The following is a 27,499-nucleotide window of genomic DNA, read 5'->3' as shown; positions in this document are numbered from 1 at the left end:
ACAAGAAACTGAGACAGCAAATTGAATTTGCATTTAACAGCAAAGCACCTCCGAATATAATTTTTAGACTGCAGTAAGGAGTTGCTGTCACTGTATTACTATTAAAATAATGATTTTTTAAAAAAAAAGAAATTATGTAAGATACAGTTGCATCAGGTCCACAGTTTACTATTAAAAGAAATTATGAAAGTTTTAATATTTTAATTTATGCTGGGTTTTGCATTAGGAATTGTTTGGGTGACAAGCTGGCTAGCAGATGTCAATTCCATTTTATAGAACATGCTTAGATTTAAGGCTTATAGAAATCCCAAAATTGTCCTCTTAACTTATTATTTAATACCTGACACAACTTCAGAAATTACACCCTGCAGTAATGTTGATTAATAAACTCATAACCTCCTAAACAAGTAATTTATCACCTGTCTTCATCTCCTAAAGCAGTTAATGTAAAGTCTGTTTCATGCTGCATTTCTAGTTTTGAGAAAGCTGGTAAGAAAGATCAAAGATGCCAGAAAATTAATTCCCCATTTTGTTTTGGTACCACTTGTGTTGGCAGCAGCACAAATAAATATAAAAGCAAATATACAAGGCAAAAATTGCACAGTGACTTAGTTGCATATGACGATCAGATTAAGAAAATTCAAAAATAATGCATAAAGGTTGGTGAAAGACTACTTTCAATTTTTAAAAGCAATAAAATGACACTTCCCTGCTTCCTGAGGGCTATTATTATTAATGTAGTGAGAGACAATGTGGTCTTGTGGATTTCTAGCATAGCCTCTAACTTGGGCAAGTCATTTAATCTTGGTATCTCATTATCCTCCATTAAGATTGACTTACCTACTGCACAGAGATGTTTGGAGTTAGTTGGTGTGTTCCAGATCCCCAAAGGGCCTTAGGCATTGTGATGCTGAGCATTGCAACGCCTAACTTTTAGTCAGCTAGGAAACCACTGGAACAGCGATGAGCTCCACAAAGTCTTGGGTTAGGCACTCAAGCTCCCTGAAAGAGAGAGGGGAGAGAGAGGCACCTAGGAATGGGATCTATAAAAGGCAACACACTAGGCAGGGAGTCTAATGGGAGATGCTGACGAGAAGGATGTGTCCTAAGTCCCACTTGTCTTACAGAGTTAGGCACTTACATCTGGGATGTAGGGAGGCACCTATCTCTGCTTGTGATTCACAGCTGGGAACCCCTCCCCTGGAGTCATGCAGTTTAAGTGCCTAAATCATTTCTTGTGAGAATGAGTTAGGTGCATGTCTTGCTGCTCACAGAACAGCTAGAGTAGCAGGTGGCAGCAGTGATGACCTTATAACTTTTAGTCCAGTAGCTAGAGAACTCACCTAGGATGTGGTTCATTTCCCACCCTCTTCCTAGGAGGGTTAAAAGGTTGTGAACAGGGTCACCCACCTCTTGGGAGAGTGCCCTAACTACTGGGCTGTGGGTAGGGTGACCAGATAGCAAGGGTGAAAAATCAGGACAGGGGGTGAGGGGTAATAGGCACCTATATAAGACAAAGCACCAAATATCGGGACTGTCCCTCTAAAATCTGGTCACCCTAGCTGTGGGATATTCTGATGTGAGCTGCCTCAGTCTGTCCGGCAGAAGTTGTTCCACTGTGTATAAATACTTAGTCTTTGGAGCAAAGCGAGGGAGTGAGAATGATTCTATAGTCTAGTGGGGTTAGGTCACTCACCTGGGAGGTGGGAGACCCAGGGTCTCGTCCTCTGGCTCCAAGGACTGTTTCATTATTTAGCCCAAGTGGAATAGCATCGATAGGAAAGAGTGAGGAAGCTCATATCAGAATATCCCATAGCCTAGCAGTTAGAACATTGTCCTGAGAGATGTGGGAAAGCCCTGTTCCCTTTCTCCCCTGAGGCAGAGAGGGGAATTGAACCTGGGTCTCCTGGGTGAGTGCTCTACTCATTGGGCTAAAGTTATAATGTGGGTGGTTTTACTTCCACCTCCTCCTCCAGCTGATTTTGAATGGGGCTCATTCCAGTAAACCTGGGCTCAGAACACACCTCATGGATGGGCTCAACAGGCAAGATAGGAGCTCTTCCGTTTTTCTTCCCCAGTTTGTAGATTGCACTAGGGCTTAGGCACCAGTACACCTAGAGTGAGGCAACAGCGTGCATGCCCAGAGGCAGAAACTTAGGTGTCTAGGGAACTTTTACTCTGAAGATTTAGGTGCAAGTTAGTTTAGGTGCCTAGAGGGTTAGGTGGCTGCCAAGATGGGGTTTTGTGTATTGCTGTGGAGCGTAAAACCAGAGACTTAGGTACTTAAACTCTGGAGTTTAGGGGCCTAAGTATCTTTTTGGATCTGGGTCCCTGTCTGTAGTGCTTTTAAAATATAATATGAGTGTTAAGTATTACTGTTAGGAGTTAGCCACAAGCTCACAAAACTATGGATGTTTAATGGGTGAGGATAATTTGCAGTGAGACACAACGCCACTTGGGCAGAATTTAAAAAGACATTTAAATGTGGTTTTGGTAAAGTAAATTTTCTGCACACACTCATCACTGCTGATTATCGAGGTATTAGTCTGTAAACATATGTTCTCTTTCTGGAATTGCTCTTTCTGTCAGATTCTAGCCATGATGCCACCAGCTGCTGTTAGTAACATTCATAAATATTTGTATATTTATATGATAATCATCAACAGTGGATTTTGGCTTTGTGGAAAGACTCTGGCAACAGTAGGAGACTGAACATCAATGAGACCATCAGTTTAAACCCAACTACTCCTCTAATCAACAATGTTGGGAAAAGGAAATAGAGAAAAGATGCTCACTGGGTGATGAGAGTCATTGAATTATTATTTCATTCAAGCATTGGCTGCCAGTGGTGGGAGCTCAGTACATTTTTGCCACATGCCCAGGTTAGTGGTAACCAGCATTTTTAAATGTAGACCACAAAAACTGATGCTTTTGCCTGCAACTGTATCAGAGTTGTTTTTCTCACTTGCTGGCGCATTGTACAGACATAGGCCTCATACCTGTCTTTTGTGGCTCTCCTGCCATTCTTCTTTGAGTGCTGGTCTAATAGATTTTTCATCCGTGGGGATTCCCATCTTGGATCCTCTTTGCAACCCAGGGAAACAGGAAGTGCCTGGCCTATTGCTCACAAGATGCTCAGGGGTACAACTCCAGAAGGGATGCCTTCTTAGTCCAGTGGTCAAACCTGTTGAAGCACACCTTCTGTCCCATCACCCTGCTATCTTGTATCCTTTGGAAGATCAAGCTGGACAAGGAAATAGTGATCTTAATAGGACCACGTTGGCAGCAACAGTTCTGGTTCATCTTAGCTCTGCAGATGTCTCCTTGCCTGTGCATTCACCTACAGCCATTTCCAGATCTACTGTCACGGAATGGAGGCATGACCAACCATCCCAGTCTGGCATCCCTCCATCTGGCAGCCTGTTTTTTTTTGGATGGGCAATGCACTTAGAGAGATCTTGCTCACAGGAAGTTCAATCCATCCTTCACAATAGCAGAAAACCCTCTATGAGAAAGTGCTATGCTGCCAAATGGAAACAGTTCTCCCTGTGGTGCCAGAAGCATCCTTTGCCTCTGTAGGAGTCCAGGATTCCTCTTATCCTGGATTATCTACTGTCCTTGAAGGCACCAGGCCTATCCATCAGTTCATGATGTGGGTATTTAGCAGCTATTAATGCCTTTCTTCCTACAGTGGAAAACTGATCAGTTTTCACGCACCTCACAGCAGTAAAGTTCTTAACAGGCATTATCAGAATGTTCCAGCCAGTATCAAGATCTACGCCTGCTCAGGATATGAACATGGTGCTATTGGTATTTATGAACCCAGTATCCCAGTATCTTTAGTACCCTTGGACTCCTGCTTCCTCTTACACTTATTGATGGAGGTGGGCTTCCTCACAGCTGTCACCTCAGCCAGGAGGGTGGGTGAGTTCAGGGCCCTTATGGCAGACCTGCCTTATATGATCTTTCACAGAGACAAAGTATCCCTGAGAATGCACCCCAAATTCATCCCCAAGGTTCCTTCTGACTTTCACCTGTTGCAGACGGCTCCCCTGCCTGTATTTTACCTGAAACCTCACAGTAATAGGGAGGACAGGAAACTCCACTCCCTACATGCACATAGAGCTCTAGCCATCTACCTGGACAGGACAAAGCCCTTTAGAACAATGTTTCTCAACGACCAGTCTGTGGGCCGGTGCCAGTCCCTGAGATCTCCCTGGCACAGTTGAGGAAGGCAGCAAGCTGGACTCTGGTATCGAAAAGGTTGAGAAACACTCCTTTAGGAGATCTCTGAGGTTATTTGGCTCTATTGCCAAGAGGATGAAAGGAGAGGCAGTATCTTTCCAGAGACTCTCGAAATCACCTGCATTCTCTTCTGCCAGAGCTTTCAGAAGCCCCTCCTCCTGAGTCTGTCAGGGCTCATTCTCCCAGACATCAAGCACCTCACTGGGTTCCCTGCAAGGAATTTCGCTCTAGGAGAGCTGTAGAGTGGCAACCTGAGGCTCCATTCACACATTTACCATGCGCTATGCCCCAATTCAAGCCTCAGCTGAGGAGGCTTCCCTTGGTTCAGTGATTCAGTGATTCCTCAAAAACAGAGTTATTGATAGATTAAAAGTCAGTAAAATATATGTACAGATGAGTCATAGTTTGTAATTCCAAACAGTGGCAATGATGTAATAAACTGCCGGTCTCCCAAAAGTCTTTTCAGGGTACCCAGAGATCTCTGGGGATCTCAGCTTTGCATCTGGTAAACTTCTCTGTAAGAGTCCAAACAGAGGATGGATCATTTCTTGAATCCATATTTATAGCTCCTTTACACAGAAAGCAAGATGACAGTGTCTTTAACCGTGTGGGCTTTTCCTTTGATGTCAGAGAGCGAGGAATGCATTTTGAATCTTTGACCTTTGATCATTACACACAATGACCACTTGCAAGGAGTGTGGGGAATATAAACAGGAAGTACTGGAAGTGTTAGTACATAAGCTAAACTATGACTTAATTGGCATTACAGAGACTTGGTGGGATAACTCATGACTGGAATATTAGTATAGAGGCTAAAGCTTGTTCAGGAAGAACAGGCAGGGAAAAAAGGGAGGAGCTGTTGCATTATACATCAAGAATATATACACCTGTTCTGAGGTCCAGAAGGTGAGAGGCAGACCAACTGAAAGTCTCTGGGTAAAGATAAAAGGGGTGATGTCATGGTAGGAGTCTACTATAGATCCCCAAATCAGAAAGAGGAGATGGATGAGGCATTTCTAGAACAAATAACGGAAATATCCAAAACATAAGACTTGGTTGTAATGGGGGACTTTATCCAGACAAATGTGTTTTTCCATATTACTTTTCTAATATTATTTCCAATAGTTTCTTGAAATGTAATGGGGACAGCGTTTTGATTCAGACAGTGGAGGAAGTAACTGGCCATTTTAAACTCGATTCTGACCACATGCAAATCTGAAGGTGGAAGGCAGTTTGGGTGAAAGTGACCATGAAATGATAGATTTCATGGTTCTAAGGAAAGGAAAGAAAAGAGTGAGAGCAGCAGAATAAGGACAATGGACTTTTAAAAAGCAGACATTAACACGCTCAGAGAATGTGCAGGAGAAAAATCTAAGGGATAAGTGGGAGAGTTGGCAATTTCTGAAGGAGACAGTATTAAATGCACAACTGCAAACTATCCTGATGCAAAGGAAAGATAGGAATAATAGTAAGGGGCCAATATGGCTTTATCAGGAGCTCTTTAATGATCTGAAAGTCAAAAATGAATCCTACAAAAAGTTGAAATATGGATGAATTGCTAAGCAGGAGTACAAAAGAAAAACACAAGCATGTAGGGACAAAATCAGACAGACTAAGGCACAAAATAAATGACACCTAGAGAGGGACTATAAATATATTAGGAGCAAGAGAAAGATGAAGGAAAATGTAGGTCCGCTGCTTAGCAGGGAAGGAGAACTAACAACGGATGACGTCAAGAAGGTTGCGGTGTTTAATGCCTATTTTACTTCAATTATCACTGAAAAGATTAATGGTGACTAGATACACAACACAATTAATATTAACAACAAGGAGGAAGGAACACAAGCCAAAATAGAGAAAGACCAGATTAAAGAATATTTAGACAAGTTAGATGTATTCAACTCAACAGGGCCTGATTAGATTCATCCTAGGGTACTTAAGGAACTAGCTGAAGCAATCTTGGAACCATTAGTAACTGTGTTTGAGACCTCATGGAGGACAGGTGAGGTACCAGAGGACTGGAGAGAGGGAAACATAGTACCTGTCTTTAAAAAGGTGAACAAGGAGGACCTTGGGAATTCTAAACCAGTCAGTCTACCTTCGACACCTGGAAAGATACCGGAACAAATTACTAAATAAGCACTTTGTAAGGACTTGTAGGGAACAGCCAGCATAGATTTGTCAAGAACAAATCATGCCAAACCAACCTAATTTCCTTCATTGACTAGGTTACTGGCCTAGTGGATAGAAGGAAGCAGTACATGTGATAAATCTTGATTTTAGTAAAGCTTTTGTCACAGTCCCACATGACATTCTCATGGGAAATGTGGTCTAGATTAAATTACTACAACGTGGGTGCACAACTAGTTGAACCACCGTATTCAAAGAGTATTCAGTGATTTGCTGTCACTGGGAGAGTGTATCCCATGAGCTTCCACAGGGGTCAGTCCTGAGTCAATATTTTCATTAATGACTTGGCTAATATAGTGGAGAGTATGCTTATACAATTTGTAAATAACACTAAATTGGGAGGGGTTGCAAGCATTTTGGAGGACAGGATTATAATCCAAAACAACCCTGACAAATTAGAGAAATGGTCTGAAATCCACAAGATGAAATTCAATAAAGGCAAGTGTAAAGTATTACATTAGGAAAGAAAAATCAAATGCACAATTACAAAATGGGGAATAACTGGCTAAGGGGTAGTATTGCTGAAAAGGATCAGGGGGTTATAATGGATCACAAACTGAATATGAGCCAACAGTGTGATTCAGTTGCAAAAAAGTCTAATATCATTCTGGAGTGTATTAATAGGAGTGTTATACATAAGACATGTGCAGTAGCTGTCCCACTCTGCTTGGCACTGGTGAGGCATTCGCTAAAATACGCTGTCCAGTTCTGGGTGCCACACTTAGGAAAGATGTGGATAAATTGGAGAGAGTCCAGAGGAGAGCAACAAAATGATAAAAGGTTTAGAAAAACCATGACCTATGAAGAAAGGGTGAAGAAACGGGGCATATTTAATATTGTAACTTGGAGAATCTGGAGAATCTGGCTAGGTGCATTATTCAGTCAGAGTGCTGGAGCTGATGCAGAGAGAATAGGAAGGGGACCTGGGGCTGATTTGAGTTGGGGAAGGGTAATAGTGGCTTGAGCACCTGTCTTTGGGGTGTTTAGAACCACAGGGGCTGAAGCTACTGCAGAGGGAAAGGTGGTTGGGGAACCAGAGTATTAGCTAGGAGGCCCTGGAACTTGAACCCCATGGAGTTACTGTATCTGGGCTGAATAGTCCACTGAATAGTCAAGTCCGCAGCAGAGCGGATGGAGGGTGGGTATTGGAATCCGAATAAGAACTGCACATCTCGAAGAACCGCCAGTTACAGGCAACTAACCTCCTCTTCTTCTTCAAGTGATGGTCCCTATACAGATTCCAAACATAGATGAGTAGTGAGCAGTGACCAGAATGGAGGTGGGTGTAAGGATGTGCTTGGAAGTGCTGTCTGTAGTACAGCATGGCCCACAACTTCATTCACAGCCGCTGTGTGGGTGATGGCGTAGTGAGATGTGAAGATGTGTACGGAGACATTGGTGAAGGAGCCCGATGTGGCCACTTGCGCTCAGGTAGAGTGTGCCGTGACAACATCAGGTGGTGTTACATTGTTGAGTGTGTAGCATTCGCAAATGCACCTAGAGACCCATTTGGAAATGCACTGTGAGGAGAGGGCTTGGTGCTTACAACAGTTAGCAATCAATACAAAGAGTCTTGGTGATGCATGGAATACATAGGTTCAGTGGAGGTAGAACACTGATGCACGTTGGATATCCAGAAAGTGGAGGACCCTGTTTGCATGGGAGGTGTGTGGTTTGGGGCAGAAAATTGGGAGGTGGATACACTGATTTAGGTGGAACTCCAACTCCAACTGAAGAAGGAATGGAGACAAAAGGAAGCTTCATCTTTGTGGAAGATGATGTAAGGGGAGGGTCAGCCATCATGACTGCTGAGTTAATGGCTACTAAGAAGATTACTTTCATGGAAAGATGAGAAAGGGAGGACATGGCCAGGTGCTTGAAGGGCAGTTTTGTGAGAGCAGAGAGAATGAGATTAAGGTCCCACAAGGATGTGGGTTTGCATACAGGCAGGAAGATATTGAACAAATCTTTTAGGAAGTGTACAGTGGTAGGGTGTGCGAACATGAAAAGACCATCCACTGGGAGAGAAAGGCACTGAGCGCTGATAGATGGACCCATATGGAGCTGAGGGATAGGCCCAAAGTCTTAAGTTCAAGAAGGTAATAGAGGACGATAGATATGGATATCGTAGACAGCGGGTATTGGTGGCGGTGAGTCCAGGAGGTGAAGTGCCTCCATTTCACCTGGTAGCAGGCTCTGGTGGATGCCCCCCTGCTTTGGGTATGGATACGTCACATGGGGGTGTAGCATGCCCTGTCTATGCCTGAGCTCCATCCAAAAATGAAACTGTGAGGTGAAGAGGGCCGGGATTGGTATGCCGAAGTTGGCCCTGGTCTTGCATGAGGAAATCCGGTAGTGTGCAGAGGTGGAGTGGTGTGCAGGTGGAGAGGTTAAGGAAATCAGTGAACCAAAACTGACAGAACCAAAATGGGGGTATGAGGATTACCATCACTTGATCCCGGCAAATCATGCACAGTACTTGAAGTTGAAGGGGAGCAAGGGATAGCGGAGAGAGTCTGTCCAGGGAGAAGGGTATCGTCCTGAGAGTCGTCCCCCATGGCTCCTCTGGAGCAATAAAATGGAAGTTTGAGGTTCTTGTGAGTGGTGAAGAGGTCCCAGCTTGGGTGCTCCACTTGTGGAAGAGGCACATGTTGTGCAGCTCCCATTTGTGGTTCAAGTAGAGTGTCTTGCTGAGTGTGTCTGCCAGGGAGTTTTGGGTGCCCGGGAGGTACGTGGCCAGGAGTGTGACTTGATGTTTGATGCACCAGTTCCAAAGGTGAATGGACTCTGAACAGAGGTAGGGAGACTTGGCACCACCCTGTTTGTTGAGGTAAAGCACTGCTGCAATGTTGTTGGAGAGTAATTAGATGTGGTTGGCCCATAGGAGGGAAGAAACGCCTGGCAGGTGAAATGGACTGCCCTCAGTTCCAGGATATTTATATGCAACCTAGCTTCCTGAGTGTCCAGATGCCCTGTGCTATATGGCAGTCTAGGTAAGCTCCCCAAGCCACGAGGGAGGCATCCATTGTGAGCACGGGTTGTGGCATAGGAGGTTTGAAGGGAGTACCAACCAGGACCTGGGAAGGATCAGTCCATGATGTGAAGGATGTCAGTACTTGCCAGGGGATCAGGACTTTGCTGTGCAGGCAGTCACAATGTGGTCTGTAGACAGAGAGGAGCCAGAGCTGGAGGCAATGCATGTGAAGACGGGCCTGTGGTGTCACTGAGGTACGCGCTGTCATATGTCTGCGAAGAGAGAGACAGCAGCGGAATGGTGGTACAGGGTTGCAGCACAGGCTTGCAATTTGGTTTGTGCTGGTGGTGAAGTGGTCTGCTGGAAGGAAAGCCCGTGCTGCATTGGAGTCAAGTCACACCCCAATGAAGCCGATTGTTGGGTAGGTGTGAGCACTGACTTGTCCTCATTAATACAGATCCCAAGAGAGGTGAGAAGAGCGCAGACAGTGAGGATGGTGGAGAGGAGGCATTGGCAGGAGAGCACAACTAGGAGCCAGTCATCCAGGTAGGAGAGCAGAGAGTAGCCGAGACTTTGTATCTGTACTGTTATGATGGCAAAGACTGGTAAATACACATGGAGACGTTGCTATGTCAAAAGGCAGGATTTGGAATTGGTAATAGTTGTGTCAAACTCACAATCGGAGAAACTTTCGATGGGCTGGGTGAGTATTGATGTGCAAACAGGCATCTTTTATGTTGAGAGCCGCAAACCAGGCTCCTTGGGAGAGCGAGAGGATAATCAATGCGAGTGTCACCCTATGGAATTTGAATTTCCGGCTAAAGGTGTGAGCACTCAAAGGTTTAAAATGGGGCAGCGCCCTCTGCCCTTCTTTGGGATAAGGAAGTAAGGGGAGCCCCTTGTAGCTAGATGGGACGGTCTCTATGGTGCCCTTGAGGAGAAGAGCATCAGCTTCTTGTTGGAGGAGGCCCTGATGGGAGGAGTCCCCGAGGGACAGTTGGGAGCGGGGAAGCAATGATGCAAAAACAACAGGAATTCTATGGAGTATCCATGGTTGATGATCTCTAGTACCCAACTGTCCGTGGTGATCTTGCCCCAGTGGAAGCGAATAGGGCAAGATGGCCCCCAAAGACAGTATGTGGCACTGTGGGAGGGATGGTGGGGGGGTCTGGGTTCTCGACAAGTATACCAAAACTGTTGCTTTGATGGTTGGTGGGAGAGGGGCAAGGAGGTGGTCATGGCAGAGGCGAGATAGTGTTGTCTCTGGGATTGCTGCCGTTTACGTGGTGCCTCCTGCCGGCAGTGATAGTAAGCCAGATGGAGGCCTGCGGTCAAGGCCAGTATCGCTGCTTTTGCTGTCTGTATCATAGGGCTGAGGTATAGAAACTGAGAGACCTGAGTGTGGCATGGGAGTCTTTAAGAGAGTGCTAGGACTCGTCAGTCTTATCACTGAATGCCTCCACGGATGCATGGCATCCTCGATCAAGAACTTCCAGAGGCAGGAATGACTTACAAATAGGGCAGCAGGGGGCAATGTGGGCCTCACTGAGGCGATACAGGCAGCGCTCGTGCTCATCACTCACCGAAAATGGGCCAGGGCAAGAGGCACAGTTCTTGAAGCCATGAACTCAGGGCATAGTCCCTGGAAGAGGGGGGTGTCTCCCCCAAATGTGGCAATAAACGACACTAACTATCTACTAGTAACTACAGCTATATAACACTATGAATGACAACTACAAACAAGAAAAAACAGATGGGAAATCACTCGCTTAGCAGAGTTAAGAGCATGAAGGAACAGGGGTTCCGATTCCAGCCATGTGGCAGTCAGAGGGAACTCAAAAGGTGTTGACCCACATGGTTTATTATACCTCGGCTGTGAGCATGAGGGGATGCACGTGCAGGTCAACAGACACTGCTTTAAAAACCTCCTGGTGCATGGTATGCATGCACATCCACATCTGGAATCCATATAGGGACCATCACTCAAAGAAGAATGTTTGGTTATCAGTTCCTGTCTGAATGTTCTCTGGAGACACTAACTGTACTCCAGCTAAATTCTGCATTGTGAACTACTGCAGTTCTTGCAGACCTGTTTCTCACATCTGATTTTCATGCTGGCTGTTGCTGAAATGGAGATCACCAGTGAAAACTATATTATGGCAAGCCAACTAGAAAATGTAAAGCTAATGTTTTTTTAAAGTCACCACATTAAAGCAATAATCCCAAAGTAGTAGAGTGTGTGTGGTTCAACAATAAGCATTTGTCTCCAGCTCTATAATTTGATTTATGCATTCATGCTAGACTTATTGCCTATGACACACATTCAATTCCTCTGAGGTTATTCTTGTGCATGTTGGGCCAAGTTCATCCTTGCTGTAACTCCACTGGCTTCTTGTAAATTACACCAGGATGCATTTTGAGCACTAACTATTTCCATGTGTGAGCTTCCCATATGCTTTTGCATCAACTAGCTGGTATTACTCCAGTTACTGCAAATTCAGTGGAAATCAGATTGGTGCAGATGTTTCCAGTTGCAGTTTGAACATATACAGCCTTTTACCATCAGTAAACTACAAAGTATTGATGCTTTTTTAAACGAATTAATAAATTTAGCAGTCATGAAATCAAGGCAGCAGCTAGAGTCAGATGGATGCTGTGCAAGCCCCGCTTCCCCCATACAGTTTTACCAAGCCATCACCATGCTGACCGGCAGCACCCCTAGAATCCTGCTGCGGAACTCATCTTTAACAGAGACTGCTGCTTTGTACAGTGTTTTGTGCATACCTGGCTCTAATGTGATATCATCAAACCCACTTTTACTGCTCATGGCCCTTGAAATGAAAGGCTCATGAACTGATCAATGTTTCCCTTCTCTCCCTTGTCCCTTCCAAATGTTTCTTTAAAGGAGTTTCTCTCAGACTCTTTTGTCTTTCTCTGCTTTTTTTTAAACTCCATTCTGTTTATTTGCCTGATTGGATACTTATGGTGCTATCAACAATAGTGCACCTACCAGGAAACAAACTGGAAGGATTGTTTAGTATGCAGCTATCTTGCATTCAGTCAGCATCTTTGTTAATAGCCATAGTAATATAGGTCAGAGGTTTCGCAGCCAAAACCTGTGTGCTCCACAAGAACACAAAAATGCGAAATGTCTTTGCAATGGGGAAAATGTGGGCACCAGTTTTAAAGGCGACTAGTAGAAAATTTTTTTTTAAAATTGGTGTATGCCCTTTTTTGCTTCTATATGTTATATAAAGTGTATGGTGTATAAAAAAGGACTAAAATAATGTTTATTTTGTACAGTTTTTAGTGCATGTTTTTATCTTAGAAATATCAGGAATATAAAGTCTAGTCTTCCTTAGTTTTGCTGGAGAACCAGTGGGATGTATGTTGTGGGCATTTAACACCAGTTAATTGAAGGGGAAAGGGTGTTGAATCTCTCTATTCAGTACATTAGTAAAATTAAAACAAATAAATAAATATCTAACTACTATTTATACTAACTACTATAATAAATATCTAACTATTTCCAAATAAATAAATCTACCTCTCTACCCCAGTTGCTCTCCTTCTGTCCAGTGACTGACTGACAAATTCTTTATAAAGGTTCACGAATCCAGCATGGGGAGGGAAAGAACGGGAGATTCTGCAAACATGGCTGTACCCCTTAATTCTTCGTTAGCAAGTTTTTCAAATTGTTGCCAAAGAGCCTACAGCACATCCCCCTTCTATAGCTTGAAGTCTTTCCATTTGGAGTTTGACTATTGTTGGTCTGTACACTTAAATCATAGCAGTTGGAGCTTTTTCTGCTGTTACCATTTGATTCTGATGTCACCTCAAAGTATCCAAATCATTTTACTCAAAGGAAGACTGGGTCTAAAAATGTACAGATTAGCCCTACAAACGGCCTTTCTCTCTCCCAATGCAGTATTACAGTCTTTGTGGGAGAAGAGCAGAAGAGGGAAAGATTCTTCAAGGGAGTCTTTGTTGTGTGCCTCAAATGTACATTGTACATGCTGCCGTACTTCTGCTGCCATTGCAAATGAACACTGGGACCACATAGGAAGGAATGGGCAGCCTGGAAGTACATAAGCAAGTCAGATAGCAAGTGGAATGAAATTAACAGTCTCACAAAGGGAATTTTTTTTTTTAAGTACTGTATTGAGCGGCCTAGCATGTATGTGCACCAGATCCTCCACTGGATGAAATGAGAACTGCTGAGCTACATCATAGACCCCATTCTGCTAATAACTGAAGGAGAGTCCCTTTAAGAGATGATGGCCTATGTTTTAGGAACAAGAGAATCAGAGTTCTCTCTCTGTAGGCAATGTGAAGTTCACACAGCCACGGTGTGGTGCATAATTGAATGACAACTGATGTCCAAGAGGCTGCAGATTTTCTTTCGCATATATAGCAATTGTTACATTAATGTCCACACACACCTCACATCCACTGGATTAATTTAATACCTTTAGGAGCTTCTCACTTTCAGTGAATCACTTTTATAGAGACGACAACATTTGAAGAGCTGGCTTGCAGGGAGATGGAGCCTCCCAGGCTGCTGGAGATATAACGGTTGGGGCTATTTCAGCAACTAGCAAAGAGCTCATTTTGAAGATGAGAGGGAATTTGACTGAATTTGGTCATATACCAAAGGATGCATAGAGAGACCCTAGGTATGCAGTGATATATTTTCCTTAATATAATTTACATTGCATTCAGCATCAGGTTCCTATGGTTTACTGTTGGTTTAGCAAACACAAGAAGAGCTTTAAATACTCTTCAGTGAAATGTTTTTTGTTTTGTTTTTAACTATTTGCTTTATTCTGAAAATAGCCTACCGCAAATGCTCTTCTCTAAGGTGTTTTATTACTTTCTAATGGATTTTTTGAAGTGTTGTAGCTGTGTTGGTCTCAGGATATTAGAGGGACCAGGTCAGTGAAGTAATAGCATTTATTATACCTCACCCACCTTGTCTCTCTAAAGCAGTGGCAGCCATTAACTTCCATGTCTAGTAAGAGAGAACATGACCTTCATCCTCTTCAGTTCTCAGAGTGGTAGCCATGTTAGTCTGTATCAGCAAAAACAATGAGGAGTCCTTGTGGCACTTTAGAGACTAACAAATTTATTTGGGCATAAGCTTTCGTGGGCTAGAACCCATTTCATCAGATGCATGGAGTGGAAAATACAGGAGCAGGTATAAATACATGAAAAGATGGGAGTTGCCTTACCAAGTGTGAGGTCAGTCTGTTAGCGTGAGGTGAGTTCTGTTAACAACCCACTTTTATACCCTTGCATAATACTGCAGCAGCATAAACAAGATACAAATGTTTGTTCCTCTTTAATGAAGAGAACTGAAGCTCCAGTGAACAGCATTTATTTTCTTGAATAAACATCCGTTCCTAGAAGCATCCAGCAGTGTCTGGTAGATAACATCAAAAAAGGAAAAACAAGAGGATTTTTTTCCTGCTCAGAGGTCAGACAATAGAATGTTCTCTCATTAGATTAAGTTAGCGAGTAAAGGCTAAAGTCAATGCCTAAACCCTAGTACCTTCCCATCCACTGGAATTCACAGGCCTGAGGTTGCAGGGTATGGGGAGAGTCAGGGGCCTGAGAAAGGAATTCACAGAACCCACCGAAGCTAGCCAGGAGCAAAATGCTGTGGAAAGGGCAGGGTTGAGGGTCCAGATCTGACAGGACGTAGGAAGCTGCCTCTCTCTGTTCGGGATCATGAGCTATGGGTATAAGAGCCCAGGGATGGCTAAGCCTCCCCTGGCGCAGCTGCTGGCAAACCCTGCCGGACCCCTGGGCCATGGTGGCCTTGACTCTTCCCCTCCCTGCTCTACTCCTTCTGATAGAGGACTACTCCTACTCCTGCTCTACTCCTTCTGCTCCCCACCGCCTGATAAGTCTTCTTTCTCTCCTCCACTGAATCCCCTCCCCAAAGGTCCCTGCTGTTCGCCACATCCTGTTCCCTGGTAGAGGAGTCAGGAGGGACATGATGAGCCAGTGGGGTGTGTGTGTGTGGGGTGTGGGGAAGTGAGGAGGTGAGCAGTGGTCATACGGTTGCCAGGCATCTAGTGTTCAACCAGAATGCCCAGTTGAAAAGGGACCCTGGAGGCTCTGGGCGGCACTGCCGACTGGGCTGTTAAAAGTCCGGGTGGCAGCAGTGCAGCCAGGGCCCAGGGCTAAGGCAGGCTCCCTGCCTGCCCTGGCTCCACGTGTCTCCTGGAAGTGGCCACCAAGGCGCATGGCGCCCCTCACCCCGAGTACCGGCTTCGAGGCTCCCATTGGCCGGGAACTATGACCAATGCGAGCTGCGGGGGTGGCGCCTGCCGTCACAAGGGCAATACACAGTCTCCCTGGCTGCCCATGTGGCTGGGGGGAGAGGGGCTGCAGGGACCTGGTGGCCACTTTCTGGGAGCCGCGGTAAATGCCACTGGGACCCCACACCCCAAACTCCCTCGTGCACCCAATCCTCCATCCGTCCCAGCTCGGTGTCCCCCCATACCCAAATGCTCTCCCGGAGCCTGCACCCTCCCCACCCACACCCCAACCCTCTGCCCTAGCCCTGAGCCCCTTTGTGCACCCCAAGCCCCTAGTCCCCAGCCCCACTCCAGAGTCCACACCCCCAGCCCCCCTCAGCCCCTTCCTACACCCCAAACCTCTCATCCCCAGCCCCACCCCAGAGCGCTCTCCCTTACCCCAAATCCCTCATCCCTGGCCCCAGTGTCTGCCCCCCAGGAGTGAAGAGGCAAGCAGCAAGCCAGCAGCGGCAGAGAGGGTCTTGCATTGGGTGGGGGGGGCTCTGGTGGGGGCGTGAGGAGATGAGCGGCCGGCCAGGGGGTGGGGTGGGGAGACGAACGGTGGGCCGAGGGGTGCGGAGGGATGCAGCGAGCCAGGGGGTGTGTGTCTTGTGGGGAGCAGGGGGTGAGGAGGCAAGCGGGTGGGGTGAGGTGGGACGTGAAGAGCAGCAGTGGGGTGGCCTAGGGGGCAGGGACTGGGGGAAAGCAGGGATGGAGTGTGGGCAGGGCCAAGTGCAGAAGAAGGAGCTAGCCCCCCTGGGGGCTGCTTCACTTGCCACCCATACTTGGGATTCTCAGCTGTGAACCCTCCCTTTGCACCTAAGCTTTCTCATGGAGGAAGAGACAGCATGAGACCCCATTATAGCCAATAGCCCCGTGGTTAGGATACTCTCTTGGGATATAGGAAAGCTGTTTTCAGGTCCTGCACTGCCTGATTTGAAGCAGGGACTTTAACCCAGGTGTCCCACATTCCAGGTGAGTGCTAACCACCAGCCTAATGGGTACTGTGTGGTGGGGCTTTCTCCATCTCTCTTGTTGAAGCTGTGCTACTTGGTAACTATTCATTGGGCCAGAGAGCATGCCCAACCAAGAGATTGATACTATAGCCTGCTGGCTAGGGCACTCAGGTGGGATGTGGGAGAGAGAGGTTCAAATCCCTTCAGATCTGGCTGCGTAGGGGTTCTTCCATAGCCTAGGTAGATACCCTAACCCCTAGGCTATTCAGAGGCTTGCCTTCATTCTCCAGTACATAATGTAGGATTTAGGCTTCTAAAACTCCTTTTCAAGAGAATTCCTCTACCCCCTTAAGCAACAGTTTGAAGGACCAGCAAGGCCCCGAATAGGTGATATTTTGATCCTTTTCTGTTTAACATAGATAAGCTTTGCAGGTTGGAAAAAACACTCAACACCAGCAGACAGTGCAAATGGTGTCTTCTGTTTCAGAGCAGAGGTTTGCTAGTATTGGTTAATGACACTGACTGCAAGTAAAAAAAAGTCACTGGTTGACCATTATGTAAAACATCAACTGAGCCAATCCAACATTTTCACACCTTGCTTCCTCTGGGGTAGCTTAATTTTAGGAATTACTCTAATTTAGTTATAAATGAATGGTCCATTAGCTCAGAATAATCTCAAAAGCAGTGACCAGGGCCAAAAGCTTTAATTACCACACTTTTCTTGCAAGAAAGAGGCTAAAATGAGAACAGGATTTAATGTGAGTTCAATAGTATCAGCAATGGTGAATGGGAAGGTGCTCAGAGCAAGAGATGTGATACATTACATGCCAAGCAAAAAAGAGTACACTGAGCTTTAGAAGCCAATGGGATCGGTCGTATTCAGTTTAGCAGGATTTGGGCATCTTTTTGGGTGGGCAGGGAACATCCCAGTAATTTTAAACAAGTCATTTCCTGTCAAATGAAAAGACTCTAATGCAATTTAACTGGACTGATTTATTACACCCCAGGGGCTTTGTTTTATCTTTATGTCTCAGCCCTGCTTTTTGGAAGCTGTCTTGACCCAACACATTATGTTCAAAATTTTAAGTCAAAGCCATTTTATGTATTTTTTTATTCCGATATGTTGACCATAAAATATTACTCCTTTAGCCCTTCAGAAAGCATCTAATGTACAGGTCACTGCCAGCAGTAGCAAACCCACAGCCTTTCTCTGCAGAAATAAATCCAATAAATCTGTAATTCCCCACTTCAGCCCCCACAAAACCATACTCTTTCTCCACATAAATAGGCACCTTCTGCCTCTCAACCTTTTCCAAAAGCCTGCCCAGATAGACCAGCTTTACAACATCCCCTAAATGTCACCACATTTGGGCTACTTTGGACCAAAGGAAAGAGAGGATTCCAAAGTCAGGGCTGTCTCCTGGAGAACACTGTGTCAGCAGCTTCTTCTTTTGTATAATTATTATTTATCATTTGTATTACCATAGCACATAGGAGCCCTGTCACGGACCAGGAGCACATCATTCTAGAACAAACACAGAACAAGACGACAGTAAGTAAAGGTTCTCCCTCAGGAGCACCTCCACTGATCCCAGCTGTAGGAGTGTGGCACACGGGGAGAAGTGGTCACGCCCTAGCAGCCAATACTGATTCCAGAGCACAGGTACTTTATGCTCACAGGGAGATACACTGCTTAGCAAGCCAGCTGCTATTTTCTGCACCACCTGCAGTTTCCAAGTTGATTTAAGGTGTAATCCCATGCAGAACACTTTTCAGGACTCTAACTGTGAGGTGAAAAAGGCATGGATGATGGTAGGGAGGCCTACAATTGACAGAAAGGGTGACAGCCTCCTGCTCAGCTGTGGATGGAAAAACACTGTTCTGGCCCCTGCAGCAGTATGATTAGCCAACAGCAGCTGGGAACCAAGAATGAATTATTTGGATATGAAGCTATCTATACAATGCCATCATCTGGAGGACAAAAAGGAACTTTAGTTCTGATCCAAGTTGAGTAAGAAATACAGGCCTGGGTAGGGGCACTTTATCTTTTCACCCAAGTCCTGCACCCTCACCATCCTGGTCAGGGCCCCAGGAGTATGCATGCAACTGCACAGCAGAGCCTCGTCGTCCTCTCACTGTTCAGAGATGACATCCATTCTCTTTGGATTGAAGAGATAGCAGGAAAGGAGGTCCTGCACTGCTGCATCTGCACTTTGCTCTTAAGGATGACTACTGTTCCATCTGCCATCAATTACAACCCAGGGTAGGAGAGAGACAAGGACGCAGGGCAAGGAAATAATAGGGAGCTAAGCAATAGGCTGTTGGTGAAGAGGACAGAAATCAAGTTGAAAGGGGATGAATAGAAAGAAGGAGAAAGAGGGAAAACATACGGAAAGACTACAGAAAAGAGGACAGCAAGTCACAGAAGAAAGAAAGAAAAAATTTAAAAAACATAATACAGCTTTTTCCCAAGAAAGCTACTGCCAGAATGTGGATTGCATTCATATAGTAGTGTCTAAATTCTTATCTACTGAGGGCATCTTAAACTAAGGGTGGGGTAACAAAAGACAGATACAACAGAAAACAGAGCTTGTCTCATCATGCACTTGATATGAAAATTATAATTTGTTAATCATGGCTTTGGAGGTCAGGCACAAATCAGTCTTATAATCGACTTTCTGGATGAATTCTTAATGTGAAGCTGCAGGGATGTTTGATCATGAGCACTTCCACATAGCTTTGAACTAGCAATAAAATATTCTATTCCCCTCTTCATTCCACATTGAAAAACTGATCCTTTGGAAACAAAGGGATGGCTGACTAACCTGCAATGAATTTGCCATTTCTCTCTTTTGGGGCTGCTGGTGCCACGTGGTGAGTAATTGCTTCCTCCAGCAATCCACTCTCAATTGACTCTTCTCTCCAAGGAGCTCTAAATGGTACTCAGAGGGTACCAAACATCCTAAATCCCTGATAACTCTGCTATTTCTAAGATTATCAAGGCAAACTGAACTCTTGCTTGTGTAGTGGGAAATGACACAAGGTCACAGCAAGTCATTAGCTTTAAAACAGTAATTGAGCCAGTGTATCATGTGTGAAACATTAGACACCTAAAATCCTCTCCTCACATACTTTCTTCAGTTGGTACATATGCTCTAGTGGTGTGAGGAAAGGGCCCATTTTTCCCTGACTGGTAGGATACTGTTTGTACTTTATAGAAATTGTGTAGTATCCCTTTAAATAGTTTGTGCACCCTCTGGTGGGCCTCCCTGTCCCTTTTTGCTGTAGCTACCAGAACCTTGCCAGAGCAGCATAGCTGCTGAGCGTTAATAGTCACGGCTATTTGGAACCCAACAGTCTGCATCTGTGTGACTTCCACGTATTCTTAAGGGTGTGGGCAGGAGGACACAAGAGGGTGGTACATCTTCAGAAGGGTAAAACATACAAACTTGGCATTTATAATATCTACATATGTGATGAATCCAATTTATCTTTAATTTCTCAGTCTAATCTCTGGTGTTACTTGGAACAGTTGTAGATAAAATATATCTAGACAATGGCATGATGTTTAAGTTGGTGTCCCTTTAAGCTTTTTAATTATTTATGGTGTATTATAAACAACACAGTAGTTTAGAGCAATGTTTCTCAATCTTTTTTGATGCCAGGGACTGGCTTGCTGCCTTCCTAAACTTTGTCAGGGAGATCTCAGGGACTGGCACTGGTCCATGGACCGGATATTGAGAAATATGTGCTTTAGAGCACAGAGGAGATGCACTCCATGCCCACAGAAGCTTACAATCTAACCCTGAAACCATTTTGTTCAAGGCTATTATTTACTTCCTGTTATTTAATTTCTTAGCATCATTTTTTAATACTTGAATCAGCTGTGGCAGGTTTCATTTAAAAAAGGAAGCCTCTTAGCGGTTTCAGGGACCACACAGTATCCTGTCAGAGATCACAACCTGAGTGCAGCTAAAGCGCCCTCTCAGAAGCAACATTGTATGGGGGAAACTCCAAAGACTGACATAACCAAGTCCTGACAGTGTGAAAGTGAATGAGCTATACTTCCACCATTAAGCAGGGGCTTCCGTGCATGAAATAATGTTCTCGGTGAACAACAGTGGCAGCTCTTTGACGTCGTTAAGAATCTGAGATGGAGTTAAAAATCTTTCCTCTGCAGCTCCCCATACTTTGTTTTCAAGTGGCTTTTTTGTAATCCAGCACTTGAATAATTTTTTCCAGTGTCAGTGTTTTTCTTCAGCAAGTCAATATGTGGCAGCTTTGGCATTGTCTGTATAATTCAGTACTGAAAGGAAATAGCTTGAAAACAGAGATCTGGCCCCTAAGCCTCTACAGTCCACCCAGCCACAAGTCACAGAAGCTATCAGTTACACAGATCAAAATTATCTCCATAGCGTGGATGACTAGATTTCCCACACAGAGCTAAGGCATATGAACAGAGCTCTAACAGCTGGCACCCAGGGCAAATACTAACATTTTCAGAGCTTATTTTGTGGGTTAACTCCCTCAAAGGACTCAAATCTCAAAATCAGAAATTCTCTGCTAGGCGGCACCATGCTGGAATCATTGTATATTGACATCCGGATCCTCAGAGAAGAAATCTGTCAGAAGGTGTTTGGCTTCCAGTAGGTTTTTCAAAATATATCCTTAATCCTAGGAGATAGTCTACAGAGAGGGTTATTTCCATTAGTAATCTGTGTACTTTCATTCAAACTTCTGTCTCTCTCTCACACATGCTCACACAATTTCAAAAGAAAATTAGACCAAGAGTCTGCCAAGCTCAGCCTCCCACCTGGGAGTCCCTGCTCCAAATCAGGCAGAGCAGGGATTTGAATTTGTGACTCCCCTCTTCTAGGTGAATGCCCTAATCCCCAGACTATTGGGTATTCTGGGGTCATGCTTGCTTGTTTTTTGGTGAGATTTCTCATCTAGATTTAGTCTGCCAGAGCACAAGTCTGACTGCTTAGGTGCCAAACTGTAGGAGAAGGTATGTGGCCTCTTTCCTCTACATTTCACTCCTGGCTAATTTAAGCAGTTCCCTGCTCAACTTGCTGGCTTCCGAGAATCCCTTTCTTAGCTGCCTATCTCTCACCATGCATTGTACAAGAAGTCTGGATGCCAATCTTGGTGGCAGGATGCCTAGGGATTGGGTGTTGCATTGCTGAGTGTTACAATGCCTAAGTACCTTCATGGATTTAGCCCTTGGTACTTAACAGCAAGTAGGGCAATCGGAGTTGCACATGAGCAGGTGCTAAGTGAACAGATATGTGTATGTGTTTCTATCTTTGCCTGAGCAATGAAGAGCACTGACTAGTAGAACGTTAAACTAAGAAATTCTGGCTTGGGTATATATCACATCTCTGCTAGCATCATATTTCTTTTCTGCTCCTTCCAGTATGTGTTCAATAAAGTCATTATTGTGGCTTGGCAACCAACTTTTCTGCAGGATAAAATGAGTTAATAGCCACATTTCAAGTCAGTTTTATGAAAGTGGGATAGAATGTGCAGGGTGCCTGCTGTTCAGCCAATGCAGCTACAGGGCTATTAATATTTTTTAGACAATAACTGTAAATAGATTATGACAGAATGACCTCAAACTATATCATTATGGGGCAAGAATAGTGGGGAAATGAGAGAATGAAGCCAAGCAGCAATTTTTCTGAAAAGTTTTCAAACTAGATAATGTCTCCATTTTTGAAAATTACAGCAGTCCCATGAAGATAAAGCCAGTGGTGTCTAAGGCATTGCAGTGTAGTCATGTAATGATCATACTTGTTTAGTCTGTAAATTAGCTACAAAAATACAGCAAGGTCCAATTTTTTAAAGGTATTTTGGAAAAGCAGCAGCTATTTGAATTTATAAAGAGGAACTACTGGGTTCATCCCTTAACTACTTTTCACCTTAAATGTCATAATGAGTTAAGGAAATACAATTTATATTTATAGTGCTTGTCAACACAATAGAGTCTAAAATGATTCACAAGTAAACTGATATATAAACTATTAAAGACAAAAAGCTACATTAAAGGTAGCAAAATCAAGCACTGAAAGTTAGGAAGTGCCAGAGTTGAGGATACCTGTGCACCCTTAATTTGGCCCCCTTGTGCTTATGCATTATGATATAGTCTTTAATTACATGATTACACACTATTTTTTCCCACAGGACCCTCTGCCTAATTCAGAGCACAGGATGGACAATACTGACAATGAGCAGCTAGTCAATATTTTATTTTCTCCTCATTGTTCAGTGTGTGGCTGTAAGCTTTATTTACTGTACACTATTCAAACCTTGCTCTGGAGACATAATTATTAGTTTCCTCATAGGCTTTTCTATGGTGCTTAGCACTAAAGTAGCTGAGTGCTTCACAGATGTTTTTTAAATTCATTTTCACAACACCGCTGTGAGGTGAAGGAGTATTATATCCCAATTTTGCAAATTGGAAACTGAGCTACAAAGATTAAGGTCAAAAGTATCCACTGATTTTGGGTGCTGAATTTGGTACACCTAGGGCCTGATTTTTTTTTATAAGTAACATTATATAGCACTTCATATATTCAAAGCACAGTTCCCACTCCCCTTAGTTTCAGCTGCAAGTCAGAGGCCAGTGCCTCAAGTCAAGCTCCTTGAAAATGAGGATTATACAATTAATGACCACCTGTGGAAAGTTTGGTGTAAGTAGCCTGCCTAGCTTCACATAGGAAATTCCATGGCAGAGGCAGGGGTAGAATCCAGTTCTTCAGAGTAGCATTCAATTGTCTCCAGTTTGCTTACCCAGCAAGTTCTAGTCATGCCTTTCTGAACTCCCTGTCCTACTCCCAGGTAGGTAGAAAAAAGCAGCACTTCCTTTCAAAACAAGCCCAACCCATTTCAGAGAGAGGGGAGTGGGGGCAGTGCTTAATTTGTAACAAAAGAGGTGCTGGGACTCAGCCCTGGCAAGCCCCAGCACAAATTAAGCCCTGTTACTCAATTTAAGTTCAGTGCTGTGGTGGAGTCCTACACTTACAAAATGGGTTGTGGGATCTTAATAGCCACAAGTGGTCAAGGCCCTGGTTTTAAGCCTCTTCCACTAGAAGGCACGCCTCCACGAGCATGCTGGGACTGATTGAAAGGAAATAGCACCACCAAATGAATCACAAACACCGCTTCCTACAGCACTTCAATGTTCCTTGGAGATCTCCCCTCCAAGAACTCAGACCAACTGGGCATGGCTTGTGAGTTCTGAATGGGTCACAGCAAAACACAAGTCAAAACAGGGTTCCATCTACCACAGCCAAAGAGCTGCATACCAAGCACTCCCCAAATGGTCAGCTTGTGTGCATTTCAGCTGTACACTTCTGTTCTGTCATAGCCGTGTAACAGAAATTTACATAAAAGTTAAATCACAAAAATTGAGACAATATTATCTGACTGACATTAAGCCCACAAACAAGAAAATGCATACGCATATGAAACACTACGTTTCACTCATCTCATTTTCCCCTATAATAAGCATTGCAGTAGCATTGTCATGCCTCATAAGCTGCAATATCTAGGCAAAAACAGGAGGTAAAAGGACACTGAGCCCCACTCCCCCAGCATCTGGACCCCCATACCCTGAAACACCCAGATCCCCCACCGAGTTCTGTCCACACCCAGACACCCACCCCACTGAGTTCCAACCACTTTCACCTGGATCCCCCTGCAGAGTCCCATTACCGTTGCACCCAGAACCCCACCAAGAAATCCCTGTGTATCCAGATTGCCCCACACGGAACCCTCTCAACCCACACCTGGATCCTCCCACACTAAGCCCCTCCACACTTGGATCCTGACAGGCTGAGCCTGCCTGCCCAAATCTGGTGAACCTGGCACAGAGGGGCAGGGCCCTGGGGTGTTTCTGGGGCAGGCCCAGTCCTTGCACCATGTCAGGGTTGGGTGCAGCCTCACCGCTGAGTTTGTGTCCTGGGGGGGGAGTTGCAGTGTGATCTCCCACCTCTGTTCAGCCAGTGGCCTGTGCTCCCTAATGCCATGCTGGAGCCTACACATTTATTTGACAAATAAAATTCGCAGAATCTTTAACTATTGTGCACAGAATTCTTAATTTTAAGTTAAAGAAAATTATGGTCCGATATCTTTGCATATCAATGTGTGTTTCTCACCCCTCTAACTTTGAGACATGTGGAGGATTTGTAAAGGAATAATAAAATATAGCAGTTTAATGACCACATTAGTACCCTCATTAGAAGCCTCAAACTACAAAGCATTTAAAACAGGGAGTTGAGAGCGTGGGGAGTTGGGGAGGGGAAGCTATGAACAAGCAATTATGAAACTTCAAAAACTGGTTCAATTATCCACAGGAGGTGCTGGGATTGCTAAACAAAAACAGCCATACTCAAGAGTAATTAAGTAAAATTGAATGAAATTGAAAAGCATGGCACGTCAGATGGTTATCAACAGCAATTGCAAAGTCTGTCTTTTTCATAAAGTAATTAGCTTTTTGTTTCAGATTGATGTCCTCAAGGCAGATATGGAAAGTGCTGAGTGGAAAATTTTGGAAAACCTGATTCTGGAAGACATTGTTGAACAGATAGGACAACTGGTCTTTGAAGTCCACATTCATTGGCCTGGATTTGAGGTCAGTGGCAATGACAGCATGGTGGTCCGATACTGGTACAGTCTTCTCAAAGAATTAGAACTGAAGGATTTCAGGCTTTTTCACACTTACAAAGACTTATTGAAACCACAGATATTTCTGAAAAAGGAAGCCTTCAATGCAAGTAGCTGTTACACACTAAGCTGGGTGAACACAAGATGGAAATAGAATAAAGGAATTGATGACATGTAATCATCCCACTGAACCGTATTAGTGAAAAGGACATTGGAGCAGCTGACAAAAGTTACTGAACTTGCAAACCGAGGCCCTGTTATCAAAATGTTTCTAAGCAATATCTCAAAAGCTGAATGTTATCATGCATTGTTTCGGAAAACTAAAAAGAGATCTGGCATTGAAATTGTTTTGTACATGCATCTTCCATAAGTTACGTAGATAGACTTTATTAGAAACAGATGAGAGATATTTTCTAAGTGTTCGTCTAAAGTGGCTAACAGTTCTCCACACATGGCTGTGGATTGACCCCAGCCTTCCTAAAGGTCAGCAGAGAGCATTCCCCTACTCTGGCCCTGAAAATTCACTGGGAGCAGCTCTAGTACAGTGAACACCAAGAGATGCTGCTGAAAAAAATCACTGATCCAAATAAGTTACTTTCTCAGGGATGGCCAAGTGATACATTTTCCTTAAATGATTGTGCTTAGACTAGCACCTTTTATTACTTTAAAAACAAACACTCCCATGACAGTTGTGGCAGATTGTTCTCTTCCAACCAACAATTACTTAAAAGGGACAGTCAATGGGAAATCTAGTCAATTTTTAAAAAGGTGTAATGTATTGTCAGATACTACACCTGCCCCTGGTATATGCATGCCAGCGCCTCCTCCACAGGCATTCTTCACTCAAATCAGTCCCCCTTCCAATGGCTAACAAGCTCAAATCACTCAACTGGCCCCTCCAGGTTTCCCTCAGAAGCCCAACTGGCAGGCTCAATAGGCCCAAGCAATATATTTTAAACTTCCCAGAGAAGTCATTTCCCCCTCACTTTACCAGAAACATAGTGAAGGAGTGCATGGTTTATGTGAACATTTCAAAAACTCTAGCCCATCCAATACTACCCATCTGAGAGGGGTTAAGAGAGAATTTAGTATTTTTATGTAATGTATTGCCATTAAACTTTGTATTAAATAAAAGACACACAGTCTCCCTTGCTTTGGTACTTCCCCTTCCTTTTCCATTCTTTAACTTCCTTTACTTTCCCATCTGCTCTGAGCCTTGGTGTTTCTCCCCTGCCACTCAGTTTTCAGTCTATCCTCAATTCATTTTACTATGTTTAATAAGATGCTCCTCAATCATTCTTTTCCTGTTTTGCTCCTTTAAGCCCCTCATTCCTTTGTTCACACCTATCATCACAAACTCCCTGCTGTGCTGCTACACCGCACACACCATCATGCTATATAGACCTGCCTTCCGAGGCTGGCAAACAGAGGAAGTTATGTACCATTTTCCTAACACTTGTGTACCATACTAAATGGGTGCCCTGCTACACAATTTCCCCAGATCCATTAACTAATGCCACACAAATACATCAGTCAGTTCTTCTCCTCCCCTGTCCCTCCAGGCTCCTCCTACAAGCAGCATCTTCTCCAGTCAACTGTCTTCCCCCTGTAAGATGGTAGCAGCAGCCGGGTCAGCCCTCTCCTCCTCTTCGCTCTTTCCTTCCCCTGCTGCTTAGTACTGCCTCCCTTGGCTCCTCCCCCAGCGATCTCCAAGCCACCCATTTAGAACCTAGGAATTACCATGGTGGAGCAGACTAGTGATCCATCTACTCTTTAGCACAAGCCAGTACTAGATGCTTCAGTGGAAGAGGCAAAATATCCTGAAATTGACAATTATGGAATAACCTGCCTCTTCCACCACCAAGGAATTTTCTTCCTACTCCCTTCCGTGAGAGGCTGCTTTATGTCCTGATGCAATGGGGTTTCTCTCACTTCTAAACATTTAAAACAGGTAAAAGAAGTCCTTGCTATTTATGTGGCTAATGTCCAATTCTTTTTTGACTCCTAGTAAGTTCTTGGCCTCATTGTTATCCTGTGGCAGAGAGCTCCACAAGAGGCTGGGGCTTCCAGACAGATTGATGTACAGAGGACCCAGTTTATAGATAAGCTTTCAATTTTCATTTCTGTACTAACCTGGGTCCAGGCAGCTGAACTCTGATGTC

At 44.4% G+C, this 27,499-nt stretch overlaps 1 protein-coding gene across 3 annotated transcripts in view; it reads left to right on the top strand.

Moving 5' to 3' along the window:
- The window catches only part of METTL24 (methyltransferase like 24), a 90,224-nt gene extending 63,751 nt beyond the window's left edge, over window positions 1-26,473 (top strand). The window contains exons 5-6 of one of the 3 annotated variants that reach the window (XR_012667638.1): window positions 13,918-14,085; window positions 25,177-25,259. Coding sequence is in view for 2 of the 3 variants with exons in the window: in XM_048844810.2 (XP_048700767.2) it covers window positions 25,177-25,491 (315 nt within the window). In the remaining variant the exon portion in view is untranslated. Of the gene's footprint in view, window positions 1-9,866; window positions 9,956-13,917; window positions 14,086-25,176 lie in introns of all 3 variants that reach the window. The other 2 variants (XM_075126643.1, XM_048844810.2) reach the window with 2 other exon arrangements.
- Window positions 26,474-27,499: the final 1,026 nt, after the last annotated feature.

Source organism: Caretta caretta, chromosome 3, assembly GCF_965140235.1.
Source record: "Caretta caretta isolate rCarCar2 chromosome 3, rCarCar1.hap1, whole genome shotgun sequence".
Classification (NCBI taxonomy): Eukaryota; Metazoa; Chordata; order Testudines; family Cheloniidae; genus Caretta; species Caretta caretta.
This window is presented reverse-complemented; position numbering and strand designations above follow the sequence as displayed.